Below are 19345 nucleotides of genomic sequence, written 5' to 3'. Positions count from 1 at the left end.
TAGTTGAATGACTGTTAAGGAAAAAAACATTCTTTCACAAAGAACCCTGCAATTGTTTCCTTGGAAACTCTTTTTCAAGCATTTGCTGAACACAATAAATATTTCCATGTGGATATATCAGCAATGTGTGTACAGATAACCTGTCTGGAATCAGGCATGAGAATGGCTTTATGTTTTAGGAATGTCTGATTGATTTTTAGAATGATGATGGCAATTTTCACTTAATCAACTCCTCAGAAAAAAAAAAAAAAAAAGTATCTCAATTCAAGTTTCACAATCTAGGCACAAGAGCCTTCCCCACTGCTGCATTTCTAGCAGCTGACTGGTCCCTCTCTTGAGTGCCCTGAAAGTCTCTGAGATGGCTCATGCATAGGAAGTAACTTCCATCCTGTTCCACACAGAAACAACCATCAATTCTTTGCTGAAGTTGCACCTCTCATGCATGTGCCAACACAAATACATCAGCTAGGAAGGAGAACCCTGGCTAAGGCAGGGCTTGGCTAAATAATCTGACCTTTTTCTCGGCTTGGCTCTGAAATTTATGTGAAATGTATCAAACCACCCCATTCTGGCTACCAGCTGTGCCCAAGGCCATTGGTCAGCACAAAGAAATTATTTTTTAAATTAAGACTCTGTAGTGTTTTGCAGTGTTTCCTTAAAACTTTAAATGCTAGGTAATGGTAGGGTACCCAAACATGAGATACAGGGCAAAGCACACCTAACATTTGGGGTAGCACATACTCAGGACAGTTGTTTAGTCCTGGAATCATATTTATGCATCTGCAATTAGCCAAGCCAACTTTCCAACAGGATATATTCCTGAGGCTGACACTAAGCCCCATGTGCTTTCTTCAGTTACATTCTGTTACAGTGGTTTAGTTCTTCTGCGCTCCCTTCTCATTCTCCCAAAGAATATGGACAAGCAGCATCTTACCGTGACTCAATAAGAAATTTAATTCTGCACATTTCTCCACATTGAAAGGAAAATTTATCAGCAACCTGATTTTAATAAGATTTCTTTCCCACCTTTACATGAAGTGAAATGACCATAACTGCTCTTTTTGCATTGGTTTCCACCTCCACCAAAGATTCCAGTTCCCTTTTACAGCCCAGCAGAGCCTTTACTATTCTTGCACTAAGAAATTGATAAGGGCCGTTCTGGGAGACAGAAAGGCCTTTTTAATGGCTCGTCCCTGGAGATGCTTGACTCCAAGTTCACTCTGAAGAACGAGCTCGTGGACTTCGTCAAAATTGCGGGCTGCTTGCTGAGGCACAAAAACTTTGCCACAAGCTTTGTTATTGATCTGAAAGAGAGACACGAAAACAAGAAAAAACAGAAGTTTAACTAGACTGTTTCCTACAATTTAATTTCCTGTATCCAACCCATCTTTTTACAAAAGGAAAGGGGGAAAGTGGAATAAACTCTCTTTTCTCCAAACCCACACTTTATAAGCAGAGGATAAAATTCTTCCTATATCCTGTCCACCATAAGATAAAACTCTGATTCATGAAACTCAAAAACAAAATTGGAGAAGTGGCCACAGGAAGTCTCAGTTTTGAAGACAGCAAGCAGCATGTGACTGTGCAGTGCAGTGATCTTTTAATTTTAAAAACGTGACAGTCACATATGCTGCATAAAATGTCTGGTGGGAGTCTTGGTTTGTACATACTTCTGGGCAGCAATTTGGATTCTTTACAGCTAAACAATGTCTTGCAGAGATTCAAATGGAAGATTTATTATTTTTAGAAAAATAGGCTTTAACTTAGTGTATGTTGCACTCATTGTTATATGTTGTACTCAACCCATGGCTCATTCATCCAACACTGACCACAAAGACGTCAGCTACTCCCTAAGTAACATTTTCCTGTGTAGGGCTGGTTTTCAGTGCAGCTTCCAAGCTGGTTTTGCTTCAGTAAGGCAGAATCACATAAGTAAAACTGAGTAAGCCCTTTGGTGGGAATCACCTTAGTTTATAAAATGGTTTTATAAATTCTTTCTGTCATCCAATAAGAGTAGATAATGGAGACAGACTACAGAGCCTGACTCAGTACCCTTCTGGAGTTGGCATAAAATGAATTATTACAAAGGCTTTCTGATTTATATGGCCTATTTTCAGTGCCTTAATGAGAAGAAGGTCAATCACACATTTTAGAAAATGAAACAATTCAAAATTTTTAATGCAGTTAATTGCATTACTTGCATAATAATCTGTATAGGTACTGCAGATTTCTGACCCCTAGGCATCATTTCAAGGAGATTTCAATCTTCTAAAAGAAACACACATTGCTTCATGCAGTTTGGACATAAAAATGTTCATGACTTGGTTTTCACCTGGATTTTATTCAGGATATCTGTATGCAACATACGACAAATGAGAAAGACCTAGTTCACTTACCTAGTTTGTATTTTGTTTGTATTTTGTTTTATTGAAAATAAAATAATTTGTGCAATTCTCTGAGAGAGGAAGTCAGGACATATTTTTAAGGAACAAGATGGAGTCTCTAATGCAGCAAGGATGAGCCACTTCTATTTTTTGACTAGTCTTGACAATAATTTACAGTGATAATGTCAGTAAGCTTTTAATTACTCCTACATGCATCCATAATGTGGCATCATAAAAGGCTGGCTGTGTTAAACTTTTCCTTTAGCATCTGGTGTAATGTAAAAATCCTTGAAAAACACATAGGAGTTAATTTTTAAAGCTTTTGTGAAATATATATACAAAAATATATACAAGCAGTTCTTCTTCACAGAAGAAGTGCATTCCACAGGAAAAAGAAAACAGTAAAATCCAAACAGATACAGTTTTAGTGGGAATATAAAGCAAGTCTCTCAGCTTGCTGCTAGGACACGCAGCCTGCAGTTCAAAGCTATGCCTGTCTAGTTAAAATGTCATTCACTGTCCTCCATCATGCAAATTAATATGTCCCAGTGGATGGATGTTGGCAGGAGGAAATTTTCCACAACTAGCCTATTTGGTGCTGTTCTCAACAGAAAAGTCAAGCAGTCTAAATCAACTTGGTAAATAAATGAATGCTAGTGGTTGTGATTTCCTAGAAAGGTCGAGAAGCCTGGGCAACCTGGCACTGTGTACCTTCCCACAGCACATCTCCACCTTCCCACAGCATGTCTCCTCATCTTCCCACACTATGCTCTGAGCTGGGCCCATAACTTTTATCAAACAGCAGACTGGTTATGGTTTCACCACATGTTTGAGCATGGCTTTCATTATATTGTAGGTATCATGAAGCATTTAAACACTATTCTTAAAACAGGCAGATGCAGATTTAATCACATGCTGTGTGCAACAAGCATCCTAGTCACAAATCCTTTTAGTCCAGGGCTTAGGTTCTCAGCAGGAGAAATGCCTTCTGCTATTCCTCCATCTCTCTCTCTGTATCTCACTAGACCATCATAACTCTTGGCATTTCCAGGTAAAAGTGCCAGCAGAAGAAAACTGGGTGCTGGCAGCCTTGTTTCTCTGAAAAACCATGGCAAACTGCAAGAGGAGAAATACATGAGTCTTGGGTCCTTTCTTCCCCTGAGGAAGGAAGCTGTTGCTTTTTTCTTCTCTTTTTTTCCTAATTTCTTTTTTTTTTTCTTTTTAATATTTGACATTCTACACTATTCCAGATCTACAGGGAGCCAGTGGTAACTACAGAAGTTATAGAAGTTGAAATGAAATCACAAAAGACTGAAAAATAAGCACCTTGAGGCTGCAGAGAGGAATGTTTAATTCAACTAAAATATTTTTTTACCATTGATGCATAATCCTTCTGAGAAGTTAGAAAGAAAATAAATATCTGTGCACTGTTAGACCTCCCTCATTTGCCAAAGCAAGGAAAATGACACAATTTTCTTTTTTAAATTTATAAAAACATCAGTTATAAGATCTACTAACAGATCTGCACCACCTAGAAAATGTGAGGAATGCTAGTCAGAAGTATTTATAGGATGAAATGCACACTACATTCAGGTCAGATTTTTCAGAGCATTAATAATATACAGTATTATTAAAAATACTTAACTTTGCAATAATATTTAGCGTAACAGATACCGGGCATACCCAGTGAATTTAAATGTCTTTCTTGTAGGCAAACAAGAAATCTTGTTTCAGCCAAGGATACAGTGAGCTGGTTGCTTTTGTTGCTTTGGGTTAAATATGGAAAGACATAACTCCAGCACAGACAGGAAATAATGAAGTATTTTGTGTGAAGAGAAATAAACCCAGAATGTCTCAGCAGACAAATCCCTGGCAGCCTGAGGCAGTTTGATGGCTTGAGAAGAATAGGGTTGTGGCCCAAAGACTTGGTTTGACTGTACAGCCTTGTGAAGAGACACTGACTCTTTGCAAAACCAATTCCTCTGTATGGCAAGTGTTTCTTGGTTTAATGAGGGCAATTTATTTTTGCAGCCATACAAAAACCTTCAGTGTCCACAAGACTTCCCACATTCCGTGCACAGTCACATTCCCTGCTCCCCCATATTTCCCTTTTGCTTTACTCTTACAGTAGAAAGCCAGGCACACTCTGTAGGCACTATTGCTAAGAATTATTCCCAGTTCAAAAAAGCAATTTGTCTCTCTGGTCTTCCAGTCACTTGCTTTCTCAGAAGGAAGGTGTTTACATACATCATATAATTCCATGAATATATGACTGAGAACCCAGGGGTTGTTTTTTCTCTTATTACAACAATACTTACACAAGGCTATGGCTTTGACAAAGTCAATCAGGAAAAGAAACAAAAATAATTTAAATAAATAAAATTAATTTTTTATTGTTCCTTTTTATGAGAAGGAAATTTTTGTGTCAGCAGAAAAATATCAGTGAAATATTTAGGCATTTTCATGTTTGGTTGTGTAGTCTTAAAAACACTGTGTCCAGAGTTTTCCCTGTGTTGCTGAAGTTGTTTTTTCAAAGATAAATTTAATAACATGTTTGCTTTAACCACAACTGTGAAGACGTTTCTATAATTACACAATTTCTCATTCATGACTTCCTTATAAACTGAGCACTGGAATTCAAGACGTTTGCTAGCTGTGCTTGGACGTGAAGGCTTATTTTGAGCTTGAGAGAAATGATCATACCTCAGTGAAGATTTTTACTGTTAGAACTAAATGCTTATCACTTAAAGAAAAAAAGAGAGGGTAAGAAAGAAGAAAAAAGTAATCCACCCACAGAGACTATTAGGCTAAGTCTTCTATTAACCCCAGCTGGCAATTGAGTCCTTCTTGGTTTGGAAAGATGACAATTGAAAATTTCCTTCAAAAAGACATACTCCTTGGTCTTTCTTAAGTGTGTATGTTTAATGCTGGAAAAACTAGTGCTTTAACATTATTTCTCGTTCTGTTCAAATAATCTGACTGAGAGATCAGGCAAGATATGAAATTATTTGCAAAGATACTTTGATTAAGGAAATCTACAGCAAAATGGCTTCCCTTAAATTCTCTTCCCTCCTCAAAAAACTTAGCTCATCAAAAACAACCCAACTGCTTTGCTCCCTCCCTGAAAGGCACGAACAGAAAAAAATACAACTAAAATGCACTGCTTCTGTTTCTTTTACACACACAGAACATACAGTTTGACATGACCAAATGACATTTCTTCTATAGGCTCCATTTTCATTCAATGTCCAGAAACACAGGAAGTGTTTAGGTTGAAGCATTAATTTAGAACATTAAAATTTAGAATGTTAGCATTAAAGATTACCCTTTGGGGAACAGTGAAAAAGGCAGGAGTCCTCAGATCTAGTTAATGACCAACTATCTATGTTAATTACTGACTATCACAATGCTTGAGCATGAGGAACTTGAAGGCAGGTGGAGCAGGAGTCAGCCAGTGGAAGAGCTGAGATACTGCTCAGGGGTCCCACACCTTTGGCTCCAGGCATTCATTCCCTCTGTGTCCTGTCTAATGACCAACCTTTATGATGCCTGGGAGCATCCTGAACACATGCTAGTTAACTAGAGCCATAGGAAGACAGTAAATTACACCGTGCACATGCTGGGAAACTGGAGGTTAAACTAAAGGTAGTTAGTTACATGTGCACTCTTCCACTGAACAGCCAGCTCTTTCCCTGGGCCACAAAGGGCTTTGAGCCCACAGAGAAATTGGAAGTTATAACATTTCCAAAGACAGTCGGTTTTCTCAACCCCATTCCTGCAAATGAACTCTCCTGACATGTGCCAGAAATTCAGCCCAAGGCAGATGGGAAACATCATTTGGCAAAAATCACAACTTAACTGAGCTTATGATTGGTTCTGTTAGGGAGCCATAGCACTACTGGCACCACAAGAAATATCTCCTAATTATACATTTGTGTACAGGGCTGAGTTAATAAATGCACTGTCAGGCAAAAAATCTGGGCCTGTATTGTGATCCTAGTTTTGACTGTATCATCGTTGGCCATGGCTGTTCATTGGTCAAGTCTCCACAGGTACTAATATGCAGTCACTCTGAAAGATTTATACTTAGGGCATCTCTCTTCCAGACTCGCTATATCTTTTTGTTTAGGAAACTATTTTAATTACTCAGCACAACTGTAATAGCAGCTTCTATTTTGAACTTTCACTGGATCATCTACTATGGGACCTGACTTCCACAAGAGAAGAAATTCCATCATCCTCTGGGCTCATAACACATTACTTGGCCACTACTGAAAATAAATCAAAATGCTCTTACCAGTACAGACATTTCCACAACATCTGATGGCTGAAGGTAATCTGGGTCTACTCTGGGCCAGGACTGCTGCAGAACATCAACATCCCAGTGATGATGAGTACAAAGTTTATTCTGCACATGTGCCAAACCTGGAAAATGAAAACAGTAAAACATTCATCTGTACGGTAACCAGAACATTTGGTCTCTGGAATTTGTTTGACAAATTAGATCAGGATAAAGTTGACTTTAAAAGCAAGTGCCATAGGAGGAAATAACATTGTTTAGATTAGCATACAACACATTATAAACAGAAAGATATACATCTTTGAAGCATTTGTTTTATATCATGAGTAAGGATATTAACAATGTGGGCACACTTTAGATTTAAATTAACACTCTTTAACTTCGCCAAGAGCACAGAAGACTGCTGCTTATTATTTTAAATTGTAATACTGCAACACAAGCTGACCTCTGCTTCTAGAAGTCAACCATAATACTGCATTTATTTTCAGTAATGACAGCAGTTTGATTAGAATTTTACTAACAACTGAGAATGATAAATGATTATGGCTTATTTTACCACCTGTAATATGCTGGGTAGTTTCTAAATTTCCAAGTCAAGCTACTTGAAAGATTTTCTCTATTTTGTGAAGTGTATTTTCTCACAAATTAAAGGTTATACAAAGGAATGCCTTGCACAGCTTGCTCTCCTTATGATTTTTACATTTTGAAACATTTTATACTTTGATTTTATTTTAAAAATTTTCTAAAATGGCTATAAGTGATCTCCTTTTATTAAACTGGCTATGATCTTCCCAAGATAATGAATTCCTGATTTGTTTAAGTAATAGGAGAATAGGATGCAAGTCATTCTGAAGGTGCTTTCTGTAACTGAATAGAAGTTCCTGAGTAGGATTTATGTTGCTGTTTACTGCAGCTGTATGACAAAATACAAAGATTTCATTTAACAAGATGTTGTCAAATATAATCAATATTGATGATGTTTGCTCTTGTGATTCTCACAGAGCCAGGGGATTTTTAAATTAAAAGCAATTTCTGCATATGAATAAGAACATGGACGAAAACTTTTTGTAAGCACATGCCTCATTCAGGATTGCAAAATGTATATGAAATCTCTCCTGGTTTAGGGAAACTCCATCAAAAGCATAAAGAAAACCCATCAACACAAGACTCACTGGAGAAACTGAGGCACTGAAGCTGTTCAAAACAGCAGGACAGCAGCCATAGGCACTCAGCCAACCCATGCACAGTGCATACATCAATTCAGCTCGCTGGATTGCTTAGACTAATACGGTGAATAACAGCAAACAGGGACATAAAGAGCAGCTTCCTCCAGAAAAATCCACCACATTTTTGTCAGTGCTTTTTCAGACAAAATGCTTCAGTAAAATGACACACAGCTGTGCTATTTGCTGAATGACTCAGAGAGGGACAGCGGGGAGGACTGATGGGAGCTATTTCTAATGGCAAGCAAGAACATGCACATTTCTTAATGACAACAACTATTTGTTAGGTAAATAATTTATTATCAGTGGCTCTGATTTTGTGTATTTTTTTTTTTTTTCTTTTGCAGCAGTAGCTCAGAAACGGAGAGAGCAAAATATAGGAACTCAAGCAGAAAAAAATCTTCATATTGATGATTCATCATCACATCGACTGTAAAGAAAACAGCTGTTAGATTCTTTCCTTTTTGGCTTTTGAACATCCAGATGACCTCATTTCTTTCCAACTGATCACACGCCTTGCAGCAGAAGCATACACACTGGCCATTCCTTATTTTACTGTTGAAGAGAATTCTTCAAACTATTTAAAACTTACTTTTTGATATACGAGTTTCTATCTACAAAAGCAAAACCAGGGTCCCTTTTAATTCCTGTGGAGGTTGTCAGTCCTAATAAACTGACCAAGAAAAAAAAATTAAAATGTATTCTGAAGCAAAGTGTGAGTAAGCCCAGTGTCAATCTTTTGGTTACTTTTCTTGCTACAAAATGAGTTATGAGCTCATCCATAGAGAAAAGTCAACAGAACTAGTTTGAGAAAACAGTTTGACAGGAAACCAAGATGAAGGTTTTAGTTTTGTTGCCTGTTTGGCTTCCTGCTTTAATTCACATTTTGTAAGCTGTAGAGCACAGAAACCATAATGATTTGATTGGTATTTTCAAAATTCAACAGACTAAACCAGAAACTTCATCACCCTGATCCAGAACAGTGATTGATACCTTAAAAATGGACCACTTCTGAAACTTTGATTGTGGAAACATGAAAAACCACTTTTATCATCTTACTGTACAGGAAAGTATCTAGTGAAGTGCCTTTTATAAAGTGGTGTGCATTTTGCATTATATTTTTTGATGTATTTTGCTTTTATGGCTATTGATTCTCTTGCAGATGCAGGACAGAAAGCTAACTGAGTATATTTTTACTTACTGTAAGCTTTTTACTTATATGTCTCCATCTGTACAGGACAGATCAAAGACAATACTTGTGCTCAGTCTGAAGCCCAGATCTTGCTATTGGATCTGCTTCAATGGACTTCTACTGACTAGCAAGTAAATATTAGAGCAAGGTTTCCCTAACCAGTAACACAGAGCATTGGAACCCATTTTAAAACACCAAGTTAAACGAGTACTATAAATAGTACTGTAAATTAGCAAGTTGAGAGAAAGAGGGGACAGGACCAGTCTAACAACTTTTCAGCTCAGGGCAATGTTTTACTAGCATTACAGGAGTATTTCATAAACATAATACTTCCCCTAAGGTGCTATTTGACAGGACAGAGCAGATTCTCATTTTAAAGAAATTTAAGAAGGAAGACATGGGAGCAATCATATATAAGCAAGGTGCTAGGATAGAAAGGTAACTCTAGTCTTACAGAAAAAAAGCATTGGAAAAAATTATCTGTAAAATTCCACTAATTGTGCAGCTACTTAGACAAAAAATTATGTAGGCTAGAGGAAAAGTTGTGATTATGAAGTAAATTGAGAAAGAGCTGGCTTGTGACAACCCTGGAACAGAGAGGTTAAAGCAGAGAAGGAAATGAAGATGGAAGTCTTAATGGGTGATAAAAGGAAGCTAATGAAAGCATCTGAAACAATGTCAGTATCAGAGTTTAGGACTAAGGATTTTCAAACAGAAAATGTAACAAGATCAGAGGGGGAAGTATAAGATGACTCTGAGGGTGAATATCCAAATACTGCTAATTTAATGAAAAAGCTCAGATAAGGAGGGTGTAAGGACAAGCAGAGAAACATTTTGGGTGAGTATCTACTTGCCTATGCAGCCTCTTTCTGGCATTGTTACCATGTTAATTTATTCTTGATATTCTCTTTACTATTTAATGAATATCCCTATTTCACAGATTTGGTCAAGTTACATATCTGAAATTTCTTTCTGCAGCTCAGGAAGAATATGTCTGTCAGTCATATGTGAAACAATCTGCAGTCTCAAATAGATGGTAACAGCTGTTTCCAGACAGCTCTGAGAAAATCTGTATTATACCACTGGTGTAATACTACAGAACCAGGATGTGAAAAGCCTGGGTTACTGTAAACTAACTCTAGGATGTGCTTGCAATCCAACAAACTCCAGTCAAATCCTTTTAACTTTCTTAAAACAATCTGTCTTCCTCAATTTGAAGGATTTGTTCTCCTTCCTTTTATGCTATTACTTTTGGAGAAAAAAAAATTTAAACTCCAAATCACGTTTCTTATTGGATTTGTGAAGGGGGATTTCTACATTCAGATTTTCAATTAAAATCTGCAACATCAATTAGCTTTTGCTCAACTCTATTCTCTTCAGAAGCCTCTTTGAGCAAGAGCTGAGTTCAGACAAATTCTTGCAACAGAGCTATTGTAGTGACAGTTAAAATATTGCTAAGTCAATGATACCATTAAAAATTCAAAATTTATGTTTAATTTCAGTATTTCCTGAGATGTGTTTATCAAGGGTGCACACATCTTTCATGTGTCATTTCTAATAAAAATGTAGCAACTCACAATAAGCAGTTTCATATCCTTGTCTGAACAGCAAAACACTGTACTACTACAAACAAACTAAAAAAAAAGTCTCAAATGGTGTCTGTATATTCCTTAGATACAAGGTTTCAGGAAGGAAACTGATTTCCTCATCCTGTTAGTGTTCATAAACTGCCAAGATATCAGCCGGATGAACTCTTCCCACACTGAGGGGCTACGGCTGCTTTTTATGTTATTGAGCGATAAACCAGTGCATTCCCTGCACAGTTAACACCACCAGGCTGACACACCAAAATACCAAAAACTGCTCATCCTCTAAGGCAGGAGAAGAACTTCTTCACACACAAAGTATCATGGGTTGCTGTTGTTCAGCTGCTGAAAGGTGAGGCACTTACAGAACAGCATTCAAGCAGCTTCCACCAAAGAGTGGGGTCCACTGCTATAGGTGCAATTTATAGAACAATATACAAACTTCTTTTCCTGACCAATTTACGAAAGAGGAAGCAGCATTATCCTGACATTTAGATGCAAAGCCAAAGTACAAAAGGAGAGACTTATTCTCTCCGAGTATGGAGAACTAAAGCACAGAGAAAACTAAACAGAGTATTTAGAAACCTTAATTTTCGTATTGAAATTATTTAAAATAGTAAAGCATCATCACTTATACACAATAAAGTTTAAGAAATTGGTTAATTAGAAGAGCAACAGGACTTGGTGGAACCAGAGTGCAATTCAAAACTTGGGGAATCTTTAATATGAAATCTCAATCCCAGGACAGAACTGATAGATGTTGGCTATTTCAAAATAATACAGTATTCTTACCACAATGCAACAGTTAAATGTACACACATTCTCCTGATAAAATTGCTTAATAACTTCAGTATAATACAATGATTACCATGCTAAAAGATACTTTCATTTTCAAATTTAGTAATAAAGTTAATAAAGGCAGTCATCAATACATAATGTTTTTTTATGATTGCTGCACTGAATTACAGTGCACACGTCTTTGGACCATACAAGTAAAATTTTATCTTTAAATGCAGACGCTGAGTACAATACATTTCCAGTTTTTATATGCTTCCTTTTGATTCTTACATCAGAGGGAGACACAGAAAATGTTTATCATTTTCATTCTCCAGTGATTTTAGTAGCAAGAAATGGCTTCCTTATCTAACATTCAAAATACTACAGGATTAAGCTTCATGTTTGACAAGTTGTTAATTAAGATACCCTAGTGCTCTTTGGCATTTTATCAACCATAGCTGGTAATTCTGAATTTCCAAACATGTATTAGAATTCCAAGTTCAGAAGGCACTGTATGTATAAGTAATTATCCTGAATCTCCTTTGTCTCCATCTCAACCAATGTGGAAAAGAGTCATGCTAATTACTTTTATTTAGCATTATTTTAATTAGATGGCACGTCGTAATATATGGATGTCTGATGCCACTCTTTATTCTAGACAGTTAAACTTCTATTAAGACATTTTAAAATCACTTGATTTGATAACACATGCAAAAAACCCAACCCCCTCTCCCTACCAAATCTTGTTTCCATAGGCTCTGCTTCTTTGTTACTGCTTTGAACAAGAGTGGTCTTTCCTTGGCAATTAATATTACAGGTCCATGCACAACACTGAAATATCATCAGTTTAGTAGCACTGCTCTGCAAACACTTGAATGCATAATGTTTTTGGGGATAACCATTGAAAATAAAATAATTAAAACAGAATCCAAAAGCTAACATTAGGTCCAAAACCACACAGCAGTTTGTGGCCAGCCACAATGCAGAATATATTCCTATCTTCCCATATGTATCTTGGGACTTTTCCCAATAAACCTTACAATCAATTACTAAACTCTGGCAAGTACATCCCTTATTTCAGAGGCTTTATCTGTATCAGTACCATGCAATTTAGCCCATTTTGTATTCAGACCTGTACAACTTTGACAGTTGAAAAGATACCCTGTCTACCACTTCCATTCTCCATGGCAGGTTAATTTACAGCGCAGTGTTCCTCAGTCTCTGGAACATCCCAAAAGAGTAAGATTTTTATTGAACATTCCTTTAGTCTTTTTAGTATCCAGCCCTCTGATACGGTTCGCTTTGCCTGAATTCCTGAAAGAAAGTATTTGTATTCCAAAGGCTCTGACAGAGTTATTTAAAAAAGGTCTGTTTCTGTCCTGGTGTTCAGCTCTTAATAATGCCATCCATATTCAGGAGCAGTTAGCAGCTGACACATGAATTCCTCATGCAAGTCCTGCCTTGAAATTTTCTTCTATCTCCCTTTCTCCATCTAGTTTCAAGAAATCCACCTCTGTATGCAAGGAAAAAAAAAAGCAAAGGCAGAAAAGAGAGATGTGGGAGTGACACAAAGTTCAAGCTTGTTTAACAATTATGACAGGAGGTGACAAGCTAGATAAAGAATTCAGAGGTAAGTGACATGTGCTGAATTACAGACATTTTTGCAAATTTCTGGCCCTTTTTCCTAAAACACATATGAAGTTTATAAATACCTTTCCACATCTCTGATGCAATGTGGGGAGCCATAGGTGCAACCATAATGCAGAGTGAAGCCAAAGCATCTTCAAATTCTGTGCTGTGGAGAACAAGAGGCCGAGGAGCTTGCTGAGCAAAAAAGCAAGGAAAAATAAACAAACTATTAACATTCTGAGGTGGGGAGGAAAGTAGTTTAATTAAGAAGGAAATGCAGTAATAAAACCTAAAATCAGTGTCTGTGCTAAGGAGAGTGTAATTTCACAATAAATTGGAAACTTACGAAAATGGAAAATTAAAATCACAACTCTTGGTCATAGAGTGCTGTCTAACACTTAGAAGATAATCCTGAAGCGGCTGATGAAGACCCTTGGGGATCTACTCTAGCATAGAATTCTGAACACACACTCACGTGGACAAGAGTGGCCCACAAATTCCTTTTGAGTGCTGCCTTTTCTAGAAGCACAACCTTAGGCAAAACCAGAGGTACCTGAGAAGAGGTGAAGCACTGTATATGACAATCAAACTGTGCTGAACGCAACACAGATTTTGTTGGGACAAGGTTTAATTCTACACGATCAGAGAGTGGCTTCAGTAAAGCTGAATTTAGTGACAAAGTGAGGTTTTAGAGCTGAAGGAAGCTTTGGGAATGAAAAGCACAATGAAGCCTTTTACAGTTTTATGTTCTCATTATTTAGTAAAGTGTCTGGCTTCTTTAGTATAGAAAATGTGCAATTTCTGGCAAAAGGTAACTTGACTGACAAAATTTGAACTTCATTTCCCCATTTAACTTAACTTACAGAAAACTCAAAAAGAAAGATACAGCACTAGAAGTAATCAAATTAACTTTTTTTTTCTTTGCCTAAGAGATTACACCCCATGGCAAATTCAGCTGATGCATTTATTTTGTAATCTATCTCTCTAATGAAACAGCACAGAAAAAGGTCAATACATGTCAACTTATGACAATTATCCGATGTGATGAAAACCCATTCTCATCAACTAGAAAATTGTCCAAAACCAGTGATTTGCTTGACTGCCAATGTTGTCAGAGGGCATCTTATCACTTATAGTGCAAACTATATTTGAGTAAGTTTTAGTAACTACTACCCACATTCAATGTTTAATCCTTTGTCCACCTCTCCACTTCTTCCTTTCAACTGGGAGCAAAAGAGGAAGTGTCAGCATGCTATGCGGAAGCTTATTCTTCAAAGATACTGCACTGTCTTCTTTGCTCAAGAAATACATCAGTGTTCAACATCATTCATCTGGCTGTCCGTAGGACCCTGAATTTTATTTTTTTTTAACATTCATTCCACCATCCATTAGCCCCAGCTGCCTATGAGTCATTGAGTTGGAGATAAAGAACTGTGTACAGTTCTTCAACACCATACAGGATGCCAGACTTAAGCTGTCTCAGTACAGCATCTGGGCACAACCTACCTAACTTTTTGTTAAGTTCCTTGATTTTGCCAGTAAGCACCTTGGAATCCATAAGGTATAAAGTGGTATTTCAATAAAGAAGCTAAAAGTTTCAAAATTATATTTAATTTCTGGTCTATATCAGGTTACCATTATATGCCTGAAGGATTGCTCAACCAGATCTAAGAGTAGTAATGAAAATAATTATAGTAGTTTATTATATTTCATCTATCACCACTGCCTGATAAACAACAATCTAAATTAAAAATCTTAAAACTTAAGTTCAGCAGTGTAAGCTGTCTTTGAGGACTGACTATGTGTGATTTTCCTTGCAAAGAACAACCCTTTTAAAATTAGAATGCTTGGTAATTCTATAATGTACTACTATACCTAGCTACCTATGCAACTTGGTTAAAATCAAGAGAACAAAGAACAGAACTAAACAAAATGTATCCTCTTCAAATTACAGGATGCAGACATAAACATCAGAATCTGGTGGATCTAATACCATCAAGCTCCTCCTGCAAAACTGTTTACATTTCAGGGTTACAGTGACACTAGAACATGCTGCTTTTGAACTGAGTAACTCAACAAGGCTCTGGACTTAATAATACTGTTTATGAAGTTAATGACTTACAGAAAGCTGGACCTATATTTCAGGCAGCTCCTGTTTGGTAGAAAGATTGACAGGAGCAGTGTCTGAAAGAAAGATACTTTCATTAATATCACATACTTACCTGGAGTACATTTGTGAGGCTCATCAATCGGGAAATAGCTGCATTGAACAAATGATCCTTTGTGAAGTACTCGGTTACCTTGTATTAGAAGAAAAGGTCTGTCATTAATTACTTAGAATTTTTCAGCTCAGAACACTGGGTTTTTAAATGAAAAACAATTACTGGTAATCAATTTCAATTTGTGAAATATGTGCATCTTACCTCTTATATGAAAATCACTTTGGTATGCAAACACATCATATGTGCAATCACATGTGTGGAGCGGAAAATCATATAAAACAATAATATAAAAATTCAACTTCCCTTCTGTTTCACAATTATAAAACCTTCAATCACTGCTATGAAAAATGTGCATTAGACATTCTTTATTTCCTTTAATAAAATATCTTCCCTTTGCCCCTACAAGAGGCCTTCTATCTTGCAAATCCATTTATACTGGTGAAAACTTGTTCATAGATTACTAGATTAGAATTATAAAGTCTGTTAAATGATCTGGAATATCCCTCATAGCAGGGTTTAAACTGCAGAAGTTTTTATTCAAAGAAAATTATTTGAAGCTAATTTTGCAGGTATTCATGTTTCCTTCTGAGTCTTGCATAACTGAATTGATACTAATCACAGCAGGAGACATCACATAACAAGAGATGAACAACCACTTCAGTATTTTTTTCAAGGCTATGCTAATATATTTTCACCAGTGGCTTTTTTCATTCTATATGAAACAGCAGACATGTTAATGAGATATGAAGCAAACAGACCAAAGCTTCTGTTAGGGTAACCTACAGAACTCACCTACAACCAGTTTTTTTACTTGAAATGGAGTAATTTGAATCCCAAACTGATAAAACTTTAACGTCATAACATTTCATTCCTTAAATGAGGCATACATGCCTTAAGTTCTGGCCCACAGAATTTGTAGGTAGATAAAATTATTTACATAGAGAATAATTCACTTTAAAAAATTAGCTACTCATCTGGGGAAAAGCTTTTGGCTTTGTAAATCAAACATATGGTTTTAGCATAAGAAACAACTTATTTAGTAATTTAGAAACTATGTAAGTGTTTCTTTTGACCTCAGAAATCACCAGATTCTTCTGCTCCCAGATCCTTCTGGCTTCAGCCTTCTCTTTCTTATTCAGAAGCTCAGGATTGGGCATGATTCCTGAAGTCCTTGCTTCAATAAGTTTGGTTACAAGCGCCCAGAGCCGTATCTGCCATCTCTGAACACCGGGCATGGCATCAGCTGAGATTAATGAAAGATTTCAGAAACAAATGTCAGTTAAAAGTAAAGCATCCAAAACTTTAAAGAAAAGCAGGAATAGAACAGAACACTGGAGTTAAGTATTTTTTTTAAAAAAACTCTATTTTAAATGAAAGACATCAATGCAATTAAAAATGTCTTTACAAGTAATGCTGAGATGTTTCAAGGGAAAAAACCAATAAGATGAAAGTATTTTTCTGCAATGACTTTAAAACAGATGTATATAGCAAGAATACAGCATAGAATATTTACAAAAACCTGTAAAATAACCCAATATTATGTCAATGCTAGAATGCTCATCTGTTATAATGACTCCACAAAGGAGTTGTACATGCTCTCATTTTTTGAACTCATGGCAGAATACAAATATATACACAAGTATGCATACACATATCTTTCCAAATTGAAAAGTTTCTTTTCAAATTTAATTTTAGCAAGTATGTATACTTTCGTTGCTAGAGATGCTATTGTGCTAATGGGTATAGGCTCTGACTCTTGGTAACCTCTTTTAGCACAGCTTATGTTGGGATGGGGACACTATGAAGCTGTTGACCTTGACCTTGAAGCATCAGTCCTACTCCATGGCTGCTCACACCACAGGAGAGAATGACATAAACCCTGAATTGATGCCCACCACTGAAAGGACAAGGAATCTAGTCTGAAGGGCAATCACCCAAAGGCTATCCCATCCAGTGGAAAGAAGGATCATGACAACTGAGAACCACTATTTAACATTCTCTGAATGAAAAATTTCCTGTAATGGCTTTGTGTGACAAAGTTTTGGTAGGGAGGGGCTACAAGGATGGCTTCTCTGGGAAGCTTCTACGAGATTCCCTCATGTCTGACAGAGCCAGTTGAGCCCAGGAAAAAGGGAAGGATGAGGGAAAGGTGTAAATTTGGTTTTACTTTTCATTACTCTAATTTTAATTGGTAATACATTAAATTATTTTCTCAGTCAAGTCTGTTTTGTCCATGATGGCAAATTCTGAGTGATCTCCTTGCCTTTACCTCAACCCATGAGCCTTTTCCTGTACTTTTCTCTCCCTGTCCAACTGAAAAGCAAGGAGTGACAAAGCAGCTTGGTGGGCACCTGATATGCAGCCCAAGGTCAAACCCAACACAACCTGCTTAATTGCTTAAGTTTAAACATTCATAATTTTGCTGTCATTAAAAAATTCAGAACAAAGAGTAAGGAGATTTAAGAGATGCTTTTCACCTAACTTTCTATTTCCTTCTCCCCTGGAAATATCTTTAGGTGGCTAAAATCTCCTTCTGTTCATGTTTTCCAATACTTTTAACATTAGATGATGCCAAAATCTTCCTTTGAATTTCTCAAGTGGTAAACAGGTTGGCTTGAATGACTAAATGCATTTTTGCTAGCATTACAACTGCATGTGCTTAGCTTTCTTATAAAATGTTTAATCACCAAGCTCTCGTATACTTTGCAACTAAGATTTGGTACACACTATCCTCACAGTAATTTAATTATTCCATTTCCAAGATCAGAAAAAACAGCAAAAAGATTGTGCAACACCACGTTAGCTGCCTCAGAGGGAATTGTGTACATGTGTAATGCAGCTGTTAAGGCTTGAGTCTAAGTGACTCATTTTTTTAAGGGACCTTTTCAAATGCCTAGCTCTCTACTGTTGTGATTAGGTGGTGACAGAAAGCCAGCTGAGAACTCATAAAGCCCGCTCTTCCAGTACATACAACAGTGCAACAATATATAAAGGAACACAAATGAATATAAAGCATGACAGACACAACTGAAATAAAATTTAGTACAGGCTGAACTAAGTGGCACGAACTTAACACGCAAAAGAATGAAGAACTACACTTTTTGAAACCAGGAATGGAGTGTTTTATTAAAGCCTTATGCAACAGGAAGGTGAAATGTAAATGAATGTATAAGACTACATTAAAATGTATGAACCAAAGTAGATAAAAGAAATTAAGACCTGTCAGTATAAGGAATTGCATGACAGGAGTAAATAAGTGCACAGGAGGGTAATTCTTAACTTATTCAAGAAGTAAGCTCATAAAAATGTCATATCTAGAAATATTAATTACTAGCAACTCCGATTATCTTCTAATGAGATTGTTTCTGAGAACTATTTCATAGTCCAGCTTACAAAATGTGTGTTAATAAATAGAAATAACAAAATATTGTAAAGTTGTATCTATGATCTGATTAGAAAAATCCAGATTATAACAAAAAATAATTTTCTGTTAATCAATTATTGCTCATAAAAAAAGATAATGAGATCAAGTTCTCAGAAGAAAATACAACTTAAGAAGTAGTTTTTGTATGTGCTTTTAGCTTATAGAAGGTAAGCTGCTTGCAATAATCTTTTAAGTTCGCCTCTTAGTGACAGCTTTGTGATCCTTTCTCCTTTAAAAGAAACAAACAATAAAACCTGTTTATATTTTTTGATTCATTTTTCCTAAACTTGGGCATCAAGAACTGTATTAATTTTGTATTTAAAAATATACTACTTGAGAAAAAATACAACAAAACAAACTACAGAAGTAATTTGACTTACTTTTAGCATCCCACAAAATGTCTTGCTCAGGAGGAGCAGCAAACAGAATGTAAAGGCGCAGGGTGTCGATGCCATACTCTTTCACTATTTCCTCAGGGTCTATTCCATTGTACTTAGATTTGCTCATTTTTTCCCAAGCAACTTGGAGCTTCTCACCAGTTTTTAGGTGAACTGGTTCACTTCCTAAATATTAAGACATACAAAAACTACTGAAACAAATTTTGCTCA

General features: G+C 36.5%; 1 protein-coding gene across 6 annotated transcripts in view; it reads right to left on the bottom strand.

Moving 5' to 3' along the window:
* Positions 1-930: 930 nt before the first annotated feature.
* LARS2 (leucyl-tRNA synthetase 2, mitochondrial) overlaps positions 931-19345 on the bottom strand; it is an 83190-nt gene continuing 64775 nt past the window's right edge. For 4 of the 6 annotated variants that reach the window (XM_053986576.1, XM_053986570.1, XM_053986560.1 and 1 more), the window contains 6 exons: positions 19118-19300; positions 16387-16556; positions 15314-15391; positions 13175-13286; positions 6682-6809; positions 931-1304 (listed from right to left, as the gene is read on the bottom strand). In XM_053986576.1, coding sequence (XP_053842551.1) covers positions 1125-1304; positions 6682-6809; positions 13175-13286; positions 15314-15391; positions 16387-16556; positions 19118-19300 — 851 coding nt within the window. In that variant the 3' untranslated portion in view covers positions 931-1124. Of the gene's footprint in view, positions 1305-6681; positions 6810-13174; positions 13287-14281; positions 14315-15213; positions 15276-15313; positions 15392-16386; positions 16557-19117; positions 19301-19345 lie in introns of those variants that run through there. The other 2 variants (XM_053986591.1, XM_053986599.1) reach the window with 2 other exon arrangements.

This window comes from Vidua macroura, chromosome 1 (genome assembly GCF_024509145.1).
Source record: "Vidua macroura isolate BioBank_ID:100142 chromosome 1, ASM2450914v1, whole genome shotgun sequence".
Classification (NCBI taxonomy): domain Eukaryota; kingdom Metazoa; phylum Chordata; class Aves; order Passeriformes; family Viduidae; genus Vidua; species Vidua macroura.
This window is presented reverse-complemented; position numbering and strand designations above follow the sequence as displayed.